The 13,557-nt window shown below is 34.2% G+C and overlaps 1 protein-coding gene across 3 annotated transcripts in view; it reads right to left on the bottom strand.

The window, feature by feature from the left end:
• GLRA3 (glycine receptor alpha 3) overlaps nucleotides 1–13,557 on the bottom strand; it is an 85,554-nt gene that overhangs the window by 55,493 nt on the left and 16,504 nt on the right. For all 3 annotated transcript variants that reach the window (XM_063156180.1, XM_063156182.1, XM_063156181.1), the window contains exons 2-3: nucleotides 8,691–8,818; nucleotides 3,410–3,477 (exon numbers count right to left, since the gene is read on the bottom strand). In XM_063156180.1, coding sequence (XP_063012250.1) covers nucleotides 3,410–3,477; nucleotides 8,691–8,818 — 196 coding nt within the window. The remainder of the gene's footprint in view (nucleotides 1–3,409; nucleotides 3,478–8,690; nucleotides 8,819–13,557) is intronic.

Below are 13,557 nucleotides of genomic sequence, written 5' to 3'. Positions count from 1 at the left end.
GATAAAAGTTTGTTTTAGGGTGTTTTCAATTATACAATTTTTTTTTTTTTTTTGCCTGCCTCCTCAGAGCATACATGACATAAATGAAACTGCTCATGTGATCACTTAAAATCACTTTGGTCCAACTCAGCTTCCTAGAAACAGGTGGCATTCTTTTCCCTGCTCTGAACCATCTGATCTGTATTTTGAGAAAAAGAAATGGAATGGAATGTGAAAATACAAGGAAGGGAGGAAGGGAGGAAGGGAGGAAGGGAGGGAGGGAGGAAGGGAGGAAGGGAGGGAGGAAGGAAGGAAGGAAGGAAGGAAGGAAGGAAGGAAGGAAGGAAGGAAGGAAGGAAGGAAGGAAGGAAGGAAGGAAGGAAGGAAGGAAGGAAGGAAGGAAGGAAGGAAGGAAGGAAGGAAGGAAGGAAGGAAGGAAGGAAGGAAGGAAGGAAGGAAGAAAGAAAGAAAGAAAGAAAGAAAGAAAGAAAGAAAGAAAGAAAGAAAGAAAGAAAGAAAGAAAGAAAGAAAGAAAGAAAGAAAGAAAGAAAGAAAGAAAGAAAGAAAGAAAGAAAGAAAGAAAGAAAGAAAGAAAGAAAGAAAGAAAGAAAGAAAGAAAGAAAGAAAGAAAGAAAGAAAGAAAGAAAGAAAGAAAGAAAGAAAGAAAGAAAGAAAGAAAGAAAGAACTAGTTTGCAGAGTTGACAATCTGTAAGCCAAATAAAACTACGTTTTCGGTTTGTCTGCGTCTCCTGAGCTGTTAGAGCAGGTGTAGGTGAGTCAAAGGGAATGTGCTTGCCCGAGAGCCACACGCTGCCCTTCCCATTGCCCACTGCCACATCCTGGTCCTTACTGAGAGCTGTTCAGCCCAGCAGTGTGAAATTGGCACCGGGCTACTTTGCAGGCGACGCGGGCTTTTTTAACCCCTTGTTTCTCTGCCTGTTTCCTCTGTTATGCACAGCCGAGGCAGCAGAGGGAGCTCAAAGATTTTGGACATCAGCAAGAGACCCTGGGAGGCCCGGACAGAGAAGCACACTTCAGGGGTAACCGCAGCGACAGGGAAGGACAGGGCTGGATGTGTTTGGGCTCCTTTAAAGCTAGTATGCAACTTTATGTACCCCATTATCAGCTAGTAGTTTTAAATAAAAGGTATCAGTGGCCAGTTTTTATTTTGCACTTGTTGCTTACTTAAGCGGTTCCGTTTGCAGTTTGGAAAAAGAGGTATTTCTCAACAATTTAAAAGTCCTTTTTGAGTCTAAGAATTTGTTCTAATGAGTTAAGACATAGGTACCTGAATTTTAAGGGATACAATAAATTCAATTGATAAAATAGTGAAAATTGAAGACATACTGAACTGCAGTGAATCAACTATAGTTAAAAATTCAGTTTGTGAAATGCAAGATTGCTTTCATTGTCATTTAAAGGCAGAAAGATTTTCCTGTTTTTTAAAAGTTCACCATCAGTATTAGGGAGAAGAAAAGCTAATAAACCACACAATTGAAAGTCCTATCTAGACAAAAGCATTTGTTCTGCAAAGAAATGTTTGAGCCTCTGAGAGGTCGTCAGCTGCTGACAATAAGTAGAAGTCTGTTTTGAGCTATGTCAGTGAATACATTATTAACACAACACAAGCATCACGAAGGTCAAGGTTGTACTTAAATGTCCAGTTTCTGAATGCATGAAAATAAGAGAATGAAAAACCTTGTGGTTCTGACCAGGTTTGGTATTTTCTGTAACACAGTACATTACCTGGAACTGTTTGTTACAGACCAGGTCATTGTCTACCTTGACTGTTTCAATGTGCTTTGGAGGTAACAGAGCAGATTGTAGTTTGATTATAAAATAGAAATATTGTACTAACTTAAGTAAGTTGCACTGAAAGGAAATGTTTAAAATTCTCTGGTTTTGGAGAGAAAATCCAATTGAGAAGTGAACTTGGTCGTCCTCTTCCCAAACTCAGGACAATTTTTGTGTGTTAACAACTCTAGCTTTGTATATATCCTTTATATAGCAGTTGAGTGGCTAGGTCTTTGAACTTTACTGACCTTGTGGTCTGTCTCCTCTTTTGGACAAGATCCACTCATCCAGACATTAGGAGGTAGCTGTGGAATGCTATTCTAATCATGTGGGTATTGCTTAATCCTCTGATTGAACCTGAATAAATCTCTCTAGATGCCCTGTCAATCTGTTTGGGATTTGCAATCTGGAAAGGCCCCCAAATACAAATTAAAGTAATTTTCTATCTGAAAAAAAAATCATCTACCTCTCTCAATAACATCCACTACTATGTTCCAAGGTAGGTAAAGAACAGGCAGTTGTTAATACCACTTGAAGATAGGGGGTATAAATATCAGACTATATGAATTTTTCTTTTTGTTTTCCTAACTACAGGCCCTTGGTTCTTGGTTACACCAGGGTTTTTTGGTAGGTTTTTGTTTGTTTGGGTTGGATTTTTCTCTTTCTTTTCTTGCTATAAGAATTCAGTTCTGTCATTCTAAATACATATCCTGACTCCTGAAATTGTTGGGATTTCAGAGTATTTTATATATTTAGATCTTACAAACTCCCACAGTTGTTCTGTCATCTCTCTGTATTTTAACCCACTCTGCCCCAAAATTACTATGAAACTGTTTTCAAAGAGGTGTTTTTAACTTTCTTCAAACAAATGTGAAACACTTGTAGAGAGAAGGAATGCCAATATCTCCTCACACTGAATTTTAGTGATTATATACTCTAATTTACAAGCATATGTCTCACCTTTTAGTGAGATTATCCTAAGGGTCCTCATCAATTCACAGTTCAATATCTTGTTTTGTTACCTTTACATTCTGACCTCTTCTCTTCATTTTGTTAAAATCTCATCTTTTTGTACTGTATCATCTTTCTTTAGTGGACAAATTTTAAGTATATGTACAAAAATATGCAACCATCTTCTTTTTATTCCAAATTTTATAGACAGGTTCAAAGTTTTAGTCATTTCTCTTATTTCACTGCAATAACCCTATGGAAGAAGGATTTTTAAAATAAACTATTCATCTCAGTATACACTGTACATGATAAAATTAAAAAATATTATTAACAAAATTGCTTAATGAATTAGCTCTTTTTGAGGTTAGGAGGGTGGAACATTATTGAAACTAATATCTATCTAATAATTATTTCATTGAAATTGTCAAATAAAACTTAGGTAGAAATAATTAAAAAAAAACTTCTAGCCTTGGCTTTACTTTTACTTGTGTGTGATGGTATAATGATGAAATTTTTGTTAGGAAAATAAATCAATTGCCAAATTAGGAATTCTCACTTTCCATTCTCAGAAGTGGATTTCTTTCTTCCCTGATTTCCAGCTGAACAGAAGCCCTGGCTAGCTTTAGAGCTCATGGAACATATTTCATTTGAACTTCAAACATTGACTTAGTTAAAATATCTTACCATGGTTGTCTCTGCAATGGATCCAAAGCTGTTTATAAATATGTTGCATGTGACATTAACTGGAGGACCTGCAAAGGAGAAAAAAAAAAAAACCCACCAGTCCCTATTCCAGAATTATTGCTTATTGATTGTTTGTTCAATATAAACCATTGTAAACAATATTTACTGACTTTGGAAGAAATAATGCTACATTCATAAGTAATTTAACACACAATTAAATTGAACGGTTTCTAATAATTTTCTTTTGATTTTTGTCAAAGGCACACTACCTATCTGACCACGTTTAGCAATTAAAAAAAACCCGCAGAAACAAAGTTCAGTATAGACCTGCACACATGCTTCTATACAAAAAATGAAAAAAAAAAAAACCAACATCCCATTTGAAATATATATTCAAAATATTTTATGTGTATTTCAGTGAGAATGCATATCACTTCTCACAACAATTAGAGGGGAAAGTGACTTTTCACTCAAGGCAGCTTCTACCTTCAATGTTATCTGTCATCACTGGGAAAAGAAATGCATTATTGCTGCTCTTATCTCTACTGATTACAGGAAAGTCATTTAGGTTCTATTCCCATTTCTCTTAAATTCACAAAATGTTTGAGTCCATTTATAACTGAATTCTTTGTTACCATGGGCCCTCAGTCAACTGTTGTTTTATCTTATCTGGCATTTTGAAGAATCAATAGTGGCAGAGCAGTCATTATGATAACTGAACAAGGAATTGCCTCTTCATGGAAAAGGGTTTAAATTATTTTCCAGAAGTCACTTTAAAAATGTCATTGTGGAAAAGCATGCTAATTTTTCCATTATTCCTTATCAATTTCAGTTCGTGTGCAAACCAAGCAAGGTTTTTCCATCTCCAGGTTTTTTTTTGTTACCTTCCTACAATGCAGTATTCTTATATCAATAAACCACTTCAGCATGGGAGAACCTGGATTCTTTTTGTAGTTGCAAGCAGTCTAACAATGAGAGATCTGTATCTGGAATATGAAGACTGGCCTTATAAACTTTTATGTAATATCTCTTTTTTAGTATCACCGAAGAAAAAAATTCCTCTGCCACTACTGGTGGATTGCAACTAGCAAAATCTAACATCACCAATAAAATTCACATTAAATACTTGAAGAATCGGAATGTCCATTAAAAATTCTCCCAATAGGACAGAACTTGGAACATCCAGCTTTCTTTTCTGAGAGCAAAATTGTTTTGAAGTCCTTTACAACAATTCTAACAAAACACTTAAACACATACTTCAGTCTTTGCAATACACAAGACTACACCTATGGAGCAGAATTCTCAGGTATAGAGGTGGCACTTGCAGTCACTTTGATACACAGTTAATTATTTAGAGTTGTGGAGTATATCCAGTAGTTCTGAGAATTCAGTAAAAGTTTTACATGCTCAACTCCTGAAAAGAATCAAGGGGAACAGGAAAAGTAGGGACCATGAATGAAGGCAATCACTAAAAACTGTCAGGGAGAAAATTGTATTTCTTGCCCATATTAGTCATTTGTTTGCAAGGCAGCTTTTCTTTCAAACACTTCCATGTTGTAGTACCTGCCATCCTTTCAAATTTGATGTGATACTATCTTGTTTAAAATAGGACTATACTTTAAAATATGCTTGCTTTATCAACATAGTTGCTTTTATTAAGAAAAAGCTCTAAATCACTACAGTGCTGATGCCTAATTTCAAATTACAATAAAACAGTTAATAGGTAGGTAAAAGGGACACAAAAGTGGAAGCTAAAAGTAGCCTCCAAATGCTTTAGAGTTAACTCAAAGACACTGTGCTGAGAGTAAAAATGAACTTCCCAGAATATGGTCACAAAGAATCACGAATGAGAAGTTGTAAAAGCTGGAAGTCATGTTCCAGCACAGGAATTCAGGCAACTTGAACATAGATTAAAGAGAGACAGAAAAGAAATAGAGCTAAAACTCACTAGAGACAGAAAAGCTAACAATGATCGCTGTTCACAAGGCATTAAAAATAGAATCCTGCTAAGATCTGAAAGCTGAAAGAAGATGATTAAGGTATAAAAGTATCCATGGAAGTGAAGAAGGTCAGAGCAGAAAAGCCAAATGAAGTCTTTGTAGCAGCATTTGTCTCCAATTGCTGGCTGTGTCAAATACTAGAGCCATTCTGCTGGAATTTTGTATGAAGACTGTAGAAGACATTTCAGACCAAGTGAACAGGAACAAACTGACTGGCTGAGGTGATATAAATCCAGACACTATAAAAATCTTTGCAGAATTGTGGAAATACAATTCACTGTGAGTCAGTTGTCACCTGTGTCAATTTTGTAATCAGTGGAAATGTCTACCATGTTCTGCAAGTATAGCTTGAACCAAACCCCCCCACCCAGGTTTCAGATATGATGGTGGGGGACATGAACTTTAACCCTGCAAATCTTACCTCTGTACCAGCCAAACTAGTAGAAATAATGAGAACCTTTATAAATAAGAGATACAGATTAATATTATATGTAAATACATCACATGAATTAATATATATATATATATATTAGGAAGAAAGATGTCAAAAAGTCAAAAAGGATCAAAAATTCTATGAAAAGCTGCCAGACAAAACCAGCTTAAGTAGAAAACACTGGAAAAGGTACACAGTAGGCAGTAAAATGCAAATACACAACTTTGCAAAGATCAAAAGGAGGTAATATTTCTCCATATCTTAGTATGTCACATGGCAATAAAATCAGTAAAATAATCAGCAAATTTAAAGCAAACAAAAAAAATCTTTTTAATATTCCAAAAAACAAAGGTTTTATTGCCAGAAGATAATGAAAAAGCCAAATATATAAAAGTTTCCAGAAGGGATCAGGAAACCATATGTAACAAAATTATTTTTTTTTAATTAAGTCCTGGTTTTCAAAGCTTCTAAACTAATGATTGCTGAAAAAATCTTGCCAATATCAGAGCAAGTAATACTTTGTATTTTATATATAATATAAATGCCCAAATTTTTACTTTGATATTTAAATTTTTTACATCTAGGATACATAATTGTGTTCAAATTTAAAAGGCAATTAAGTGTTTTCCATACTTTCCATCTGCAATGGGACACTGAGTCAGAGAGGCACTTTGCTATAGGTTTAATGTAACATTAAAAAAAAAAATGCAACTGGAACAAAGCTTTAACAATGATGCTGAATTTCCTGGTGTATTCCATAGCTGAATAAACACTATGTATTCTCTATGATATTTTTTGAACAAGAACTCATATGCAGTATTCCATACCCAAAAGCAGACCACAGAGACAAAATATATAATTTTATCTTCTTGACCAAGATTAATTATGAATAAAATGGGTAATTAAAAATCTTGTCTGCATGGGAATTTTACTGGAACAAAAAAAGATTTAAAATTAATGTCTGAGTTATCTTTTTAGTACTTACCCTCTTTCTTTGAAGCTATCACTAATTAAAAACCTTTAAAAAGGCATTAAGCCCCAGCACTTGTTGTAGGAGTAATAAAACTAACCAAAAAGTGGGAAAGTCACTTAAGGAGATACTTATTCTTAGTGATAGGTCTGAATCATTCTGGGCAGATCTGTTCAAACTGCATAGCTGTCCAGAAGATTTAGAATGGGCAGTTTTTGAAAAGGAACAATGTCAAATTAGGTTTTGTCTCTTTAAGTCTCAATAGTTACAAAACAAAGCTCTAAATCCTTTGAATTATACTTTCAAGAATTACTGCATTTAATTTTGTAATCTTTAAACCATCTGCCTATTCTTCACTGTTGCCCCATCAGAAGATTGTGATTGGATGCCATCCATGACAAACTATAAAATTCAATCCCCAAATCATATAGAGATGTGTTTAAAATTCCAGTGCACGTTTATAATTTCCTGAGAAATATCAGCACCACTAACTTAAAAAAGAGCAAAGCATTTCCAGCTGCAGTAAATCCTGGGTAACAAGTTTATATATACACAAGCAACTGTTTATGGTTTGCTGATGAGGAAGTAATCTGACAAATCTCTTACATGGTCCTTATGAATCAGACTGAGCAAATTCTGGTAAAACCAGCACATGGCAGTGGCTTTAGAGTCAAAACCACTTAAGTTTCTGGAACTTGGAGATGTCAAAAAATTATAACATTTCTTGCTGAATGAGAATTAAGATGGAAAGGCAGTGACAGATGACTTAGAGGAGAAAGCACGGCCAGCTTGAAGGAAAATTTTTGTAGTAAACATGGAGTAAAGCCTTATATGAGGCTTATGTGAAATGTTAGAGCTAAGAGAATCTCTTGGACTCAAGAAGATAGGCATAGAACAAAGCAACTAAGGCAAAGTAAGAATAATATAATTTTTAATCACAATAGGTTTGTTCTTTCAAAACTTTATTTATATTCTGGGTAATTTAAAGACTGATACCTTGTTTAAAAATTCAGTAATATAGTTAAATATGGTCCCACTATAACACTGGATCTCCTTTTTTTTCAGAAAGAAGAGTAGTCAAATTTACCCAGACTTCCAAGACTAGAATGGATGGCCTTTGTATGTATGATACTTTCCACATTCATATAAAAATATAGTTTGTGTAATCCTTCATTAAATATTTTAATGTGCCTGGGTCTAGATAATATGCTAAGACTGTCAGGAGAGTGCAGTCATTCCATTTGCAAACTGTTTCAGCCTTTGAAACTGCTTTGTTTTAATTGAATCTCCTTTGTGATAAGTGCATAAAAGGCACATGCCAAGACAAAATTCCATGTATTGAGAACTTAAAGTTTCAGTGGAGAACTGGGAACAGAGAAAAGAACAAGAGGAAAGATGGTCCTTTTGGCATTTCAAGGCACAAATGGGGCCCAAGAAAGAGGAATTTAATTTCGTGGTAGAATTGGTAACTAAGATAAGCTGTCTTCAGTTTGATGGTCAATGTCATTAACACACTCTTGAGAACCAGACAGATATGAAGATTTGGCCAATCTTTCAAAGAGCTTGCTTTCTGTAGTGTTTCATGCTATGGCAATCCAAGCTTGGAATCTGAATCCATCAGTAAGCATTTCAGGAAATGCAAGAAACTAACAAATTATATCAGATAACTCAAATCTAAGGATAAGGTATAGTTACTGAAGGATAAGGTATAGCAACTGAAATGAGCTGCCACACATACAAAAGAAATGCAAAAGAAGGCACTATTTTTTTTTTTTGAGGGAATGTACCTCTCAGTTTTCATATTTGTTTCAGAAATTGCATTTTTGTGAGCAGTAATACTGACATACTGAAAACCTGAAAGTTTAGTTGTGAAATTACCTTTGAAATTTGGTCTGATCCTCGCATCATAGCCTGACATCCTCCCCATTAGCTTATCCAGGAAATCAGATGGTGACATTGGCATGCTACGAGATCTTGCACTGTCTGTTTCCTTTGTGGCTACCAAGCTAGCAGCGAGGAAAAACAAATAAGCAAACAAAAATTTGTTAGAAGTTTTGTTAGCAAAACTTTGATTTTATTTAGTCAATCATAGTTCATTTTTGTAGGAATGGGAAAACAGGAAAGCTAAGACAGTCTTTCAAGCTAGATAATACTTCAAAAACAGTAGTAGTAAAGAAAGTAAAACAGTAAGTTCTTTCTATATCTGTCATTTCACACATGCATTTTATTATGCTATGCTGCAGTTATAGGTTACTTCTTCCTCAGAACTTCTGAAGATTAATAATACTTTCAGTCAGTAATAATCAATATCATTATGGCAGAGTTAAATAATGTCATCAGCATATGTAGGATGTCCTATTGTGGAGCTTATTCTGAGACTGATCTATTTTAACTGTGTGTGCTGTGAGAGAAGCCTGGATCAGAAGATAAAAAAAGTACTAAGGAATTTATTAGAATAGGACTACTATCACCAAGTTTTGCTTTATGTTGATAGGTAACTGTAATAAAACAGATCAGTGTCTTTGCAGGTGGTATTTAACATTGTCTTCAAGTGGGTAAAAAACAAAAAACAACAACAAAAAATACAAACAAACAAACAAACAAACAAAAAACCAAAAAAAAAAAAAAAAACCAAACAACCAAACCAACCAAAAAAAAAAAAATCAAACCAAAAACCAAACCCAAAAAAACAATGCAAAACCCTAACAATTTACTGAAGAAACTGTTTTAGGGCAAACTTTTCTTCTCAGGGCCACATGTCAAATGTCATCTCCTATAGCTCCTTCTTCATATGCATGCACAACTCCCACTGACATTCTGAAGTGTGTTCTGCACATGTTAAGAGAGCACAGTGGTCAGCCATGGGACCCAAAGGAAACGTTTATGTCTTGTGGAACAACTCTTGAGTGCTGTCCAGCACACTGGAAAAATAACAGTCAGAAAATACATAAATTTTGAGTAATATTTGATACACGGTGCAATTGAAACTATTTGTGGCTTTTGGAGTCTCAAAAATGATCAAGACCTTTGCATGGTTGTGCTGAATTCAGGTAAAAAACCCATTACAGAAGGACTTAAACCTCTTTTACTTACCCAATTCATTGTCTCCATATCAAGTCACTCTTTTAGAACAGCTAAAATATGTTTTTGTTTAGATAAAAAACACAGGGAATAATGTAAAGACTTTAGGAATTTTCTGGCTCATAAGAAAACCATGCTAAATTTTGCTTCTAAACAATGGATGGAATATCAAAATGGAAAAATTTCATGCAAGTATGTGTGCATGCATAGGCCATGTGGAGCACAGACTGAGAATGTAATTTCTTTCTTTCCAAGACTCTTTTACCCAGGATGTTAAAAGTTACAGTTTTATAGAAACTTTGATTTAGAAAGTCTGCTAACATATAAGTTTGAAATTTGGATTTATTATCTTAAATAAAAAAAGATTTCATATTAGTGCTTGAGAGTTACAAATTTGGGCACACAGAGTATGAACACAGAAACCTTTAGAATGCTATTTTTTGCTCATATTTTAATTAAAATGGAAATTAGGTCTTTTGGTTGTAATATTAAAGCAGAAGGTTTAAATTTTATCCTTGAGTTAATTGCTTAGCAAGTGTTTATTCTATGCTATGTGTAAGTTGATTGGTATATTCTTAAATTGTTCATAAATTGTTAAAATGTTGGATATTTCTAAATGGTTTTCAATATTTTGGTGTCTCTTTCAGTAAGAAATGTTTCTTTACTCTCTTTCAATAGCTAACTTAGTTTTTTATTTCTTCCCATAGCTGCAGAATGTATTTCCATTTCTGAGAAAGTAAGTACTCAACATATTCCTTTTGTAGTTCAGTTTGAAATTATCCTATTGCCACAATTTTCATTATCAATCATTCTGAATGGACCTGATTCCTCACATTATTACAACTTGTAGTGATTTACTGTTTCTGTAAAACATCACTAATGTCTATAAAGCAAATAAAATACAAGAGTCAGTTTACCCTTTGTTGGGTGTTATCTACTTGGAAGGCAGGAGAAGCAAGTTACTGTGTGTATACACTTAGTATATACACTTAAACACTTAGATTTCTTTCTAGTAGTCCTCTGTAAGGATTTTATATTTCTATTCTTTAGGTATATGAAATTTCTATACTATGGGATATACAATCCTATATTTTTATTCTTAATATACATAAATTATCCAGAACTCAAATATAGAAAGGCCCATTGTTTGCTTGAATGTCATTTGCTGGAAAGGAAGAATTTGTTTCTTTGCTCTTTTTTCACTTCACTGGAATTTTTGTAAACCTTTCTTTGTTGTACTTGTAGCTCTTGCTTTGCCATGGAATAAAGTAATTTGAAATTAGGGTAACTAAAGCTAACTGGGAAAAATAGAAATTGCTGTGACTATGAATTTTCTCAAAGTGACATTTATTGTTTCATATGATGGCATCATTAATATTTGCTTTCATAAGTCAGTTTTAAGTCTCAGAGTACCTTGAATAATTCAATGCCTGCTTATGAAAAGAATACATTCAGCATAATTAATACCTTTTGTATAAACAAGCTTTATCTCAAAAGTAATTTGTAATTTGTAGCTAAATATTTCTTCAAGGAATATTTTCCCTTTTACTAAGCTTGGGGTGTAATGAGAAAAAGCTATTTGAATTCTGCATAATTCTGCCCTTTTGATTTAACTTTTACTGAAAATATGTATTACAACAATACTATTGGAAAAACAAAACTTTCATCGGTCAAAGCTGCCATGTGGAATATTCGTCCAGCTAAAAAAGAGCTAGACTTGATAATGTAGTAAAAGCCAAGTAAAGCACTGGATTTTAGGAAGGGATTTTCTGTTTCCAGATTAATATAAAAATTTACTCTGCATGGTGAGGGCTCTTCAGTTGTATTGCACAGAGAAAGCTAGGCCTCTGGCTAAGGGTTAGAGGAGGGTAGACTCCTTTCATGAACCAAGAATTGAGCTCCTTTTAGTGTTAATAATGCACATAACTTTGTCCTCCATACACAGCTATTGCATAAGTCCAGGAATGGCTTTGCGTGCCTCCAGAGGGAATTCATTCTGACCTGTCACAGTTCTTTAAAGAATTTGTACATGCATTTTCTAACAGAAAGAATTATAGGAATTTAATATCAGCAAGAATTTTAATATCAGCAAGGTATAATGGACTTGTGTTTAACATAAAGTCATAATGCAACTTTAAATTACTGGAAAACAAAGCTGTACAGTTTTTTGGAGGTAGAAGCTTCCCATTGCTGAAGTCTTTTATTGGAGAGAGATTATAACCTGACAGTCTTCTGGTCTGTTCATACTTTATGAGGGAAAGTTCCCAACAAGAATGGTCTCCCTGGCAGTGATTCTGAGCTGTTCCTGTGAGCTATTTGCAAATATTACTATCAGCTATAAGGATTTATGCTATTTTCCAATTTCAGACTTAGAAGAGTACTTGACTTCAATTTCCTGGATGCCTCCTGAAAATCTTTAAAATGAAAATTAAGCCTTCAAAAACAATGGAAAAGAAATTTGATAACTGAAGTTGTGGAAAAGAATCAAGAAAAAAATTGAAAATGTCAAAAGATATATTAAAAAAATATTTCTGACCAGACAAATTCACACCATTAAAACTTACAGTTTTTGTTTCAAATGAGCTGTCACACAACAGCAGACAAGATCAGAAAATGAGAATCACAAGGACTATAATTACTCCTGTCTCTGGTCTATTCTGTCCATTAACCTTTTTTTTTGACAAAAATCTGAGAACAGATGAGTTTTGCATCAATGTCTTGAAGCCTGTCAAGTTGGAATTTCAATCACTGACATAGTAAACTCTCCTAAATCACAGGTGCTTTACCTACAAAGAGTCATATTTGAATCAGAAACTGTTAGGTCAAGCTGAAGATATTTCAAGTGGGATATAAATGTTAGAGAGAAGAAGCAGCCTGACACAAACTAGAGGCAGCTTCTCTAGATCAGCTACCACATCCTAAATTTGAGAAAGCAAGCTACTGATAAGAATGGAATTCAGCAATGCCATCTACAATCTGAAAAGAAAATGCATAGCAATTGATGGTTTAAAACTAAGAAATGCAAAAAGAATTGACAGAGACATAAATTCTGATGATGTGAAGAAAACAACCTCTTTCCTGAAGTCAGCCCATTTAAGTAGGAGAGTTTAAAACAATTAGAGTGAGGATATTAAGAGATGTGTGAACTGTGAACATGAGAAAGCAATGAAGAAGGATTCAGAATTCCTGAAACAACTCAGCACTGTTGTGGTGAAGTTCTCACTGTGCTGCTGTGTTATCCAGTGGTGTGGAAAGATTGAAAGAAGGAGTAGAAGCATGAAGGTCACTTATTATTTTATACGATATTAATGAGACCAGTTCTGGGATGTTGCATCAAATTCCACATCTGAGTTTTAAAAGGACATTAAAGCAGTTGGAAAGGTACTGAAAAGCCATGACCTGAGAGTTAAGGAAATTTGCTTCAAGTAAGAGACTTTAGAAGCTTAATCTTCTTTGTTTATCAAAAAAGAAGAGTGAAAAAAAATAGCTTGATTGAAGTGTATAAATATCTCAAGACAGCAGAAAATGCTGGACATTTATCTAAAAAATAAAAGCAGAAGAAAAACCAATGAGAGTTGGACAAATTCAAATAGGAATTTGGACACACAATTTAATAACAGAAGATCAGATTGAACCAACTAAGACAATACAGCTTTCTGGACGA

The sequence above is a fragment of the Melospiza melodia genome, chromosome 5 (genome assembly GCF_035770615.1).
Source record: "Melospiza melodia melodia isolate bMelMel2 chromosome 5, bMelMel2.pri, whole genome shotgun sequence".
Taxonomy (NCBI): domain Eukaryota; kingdom Metazoa; phylum Chordata; class Aves; order Passeriformes; family Passerellidae; genus Melospiza; species Melospiza melodia.
Note: the sequence above shows the minus strand (reverse complement) of the source record. Positions and strands in the feature narration are given on the sequence as shown.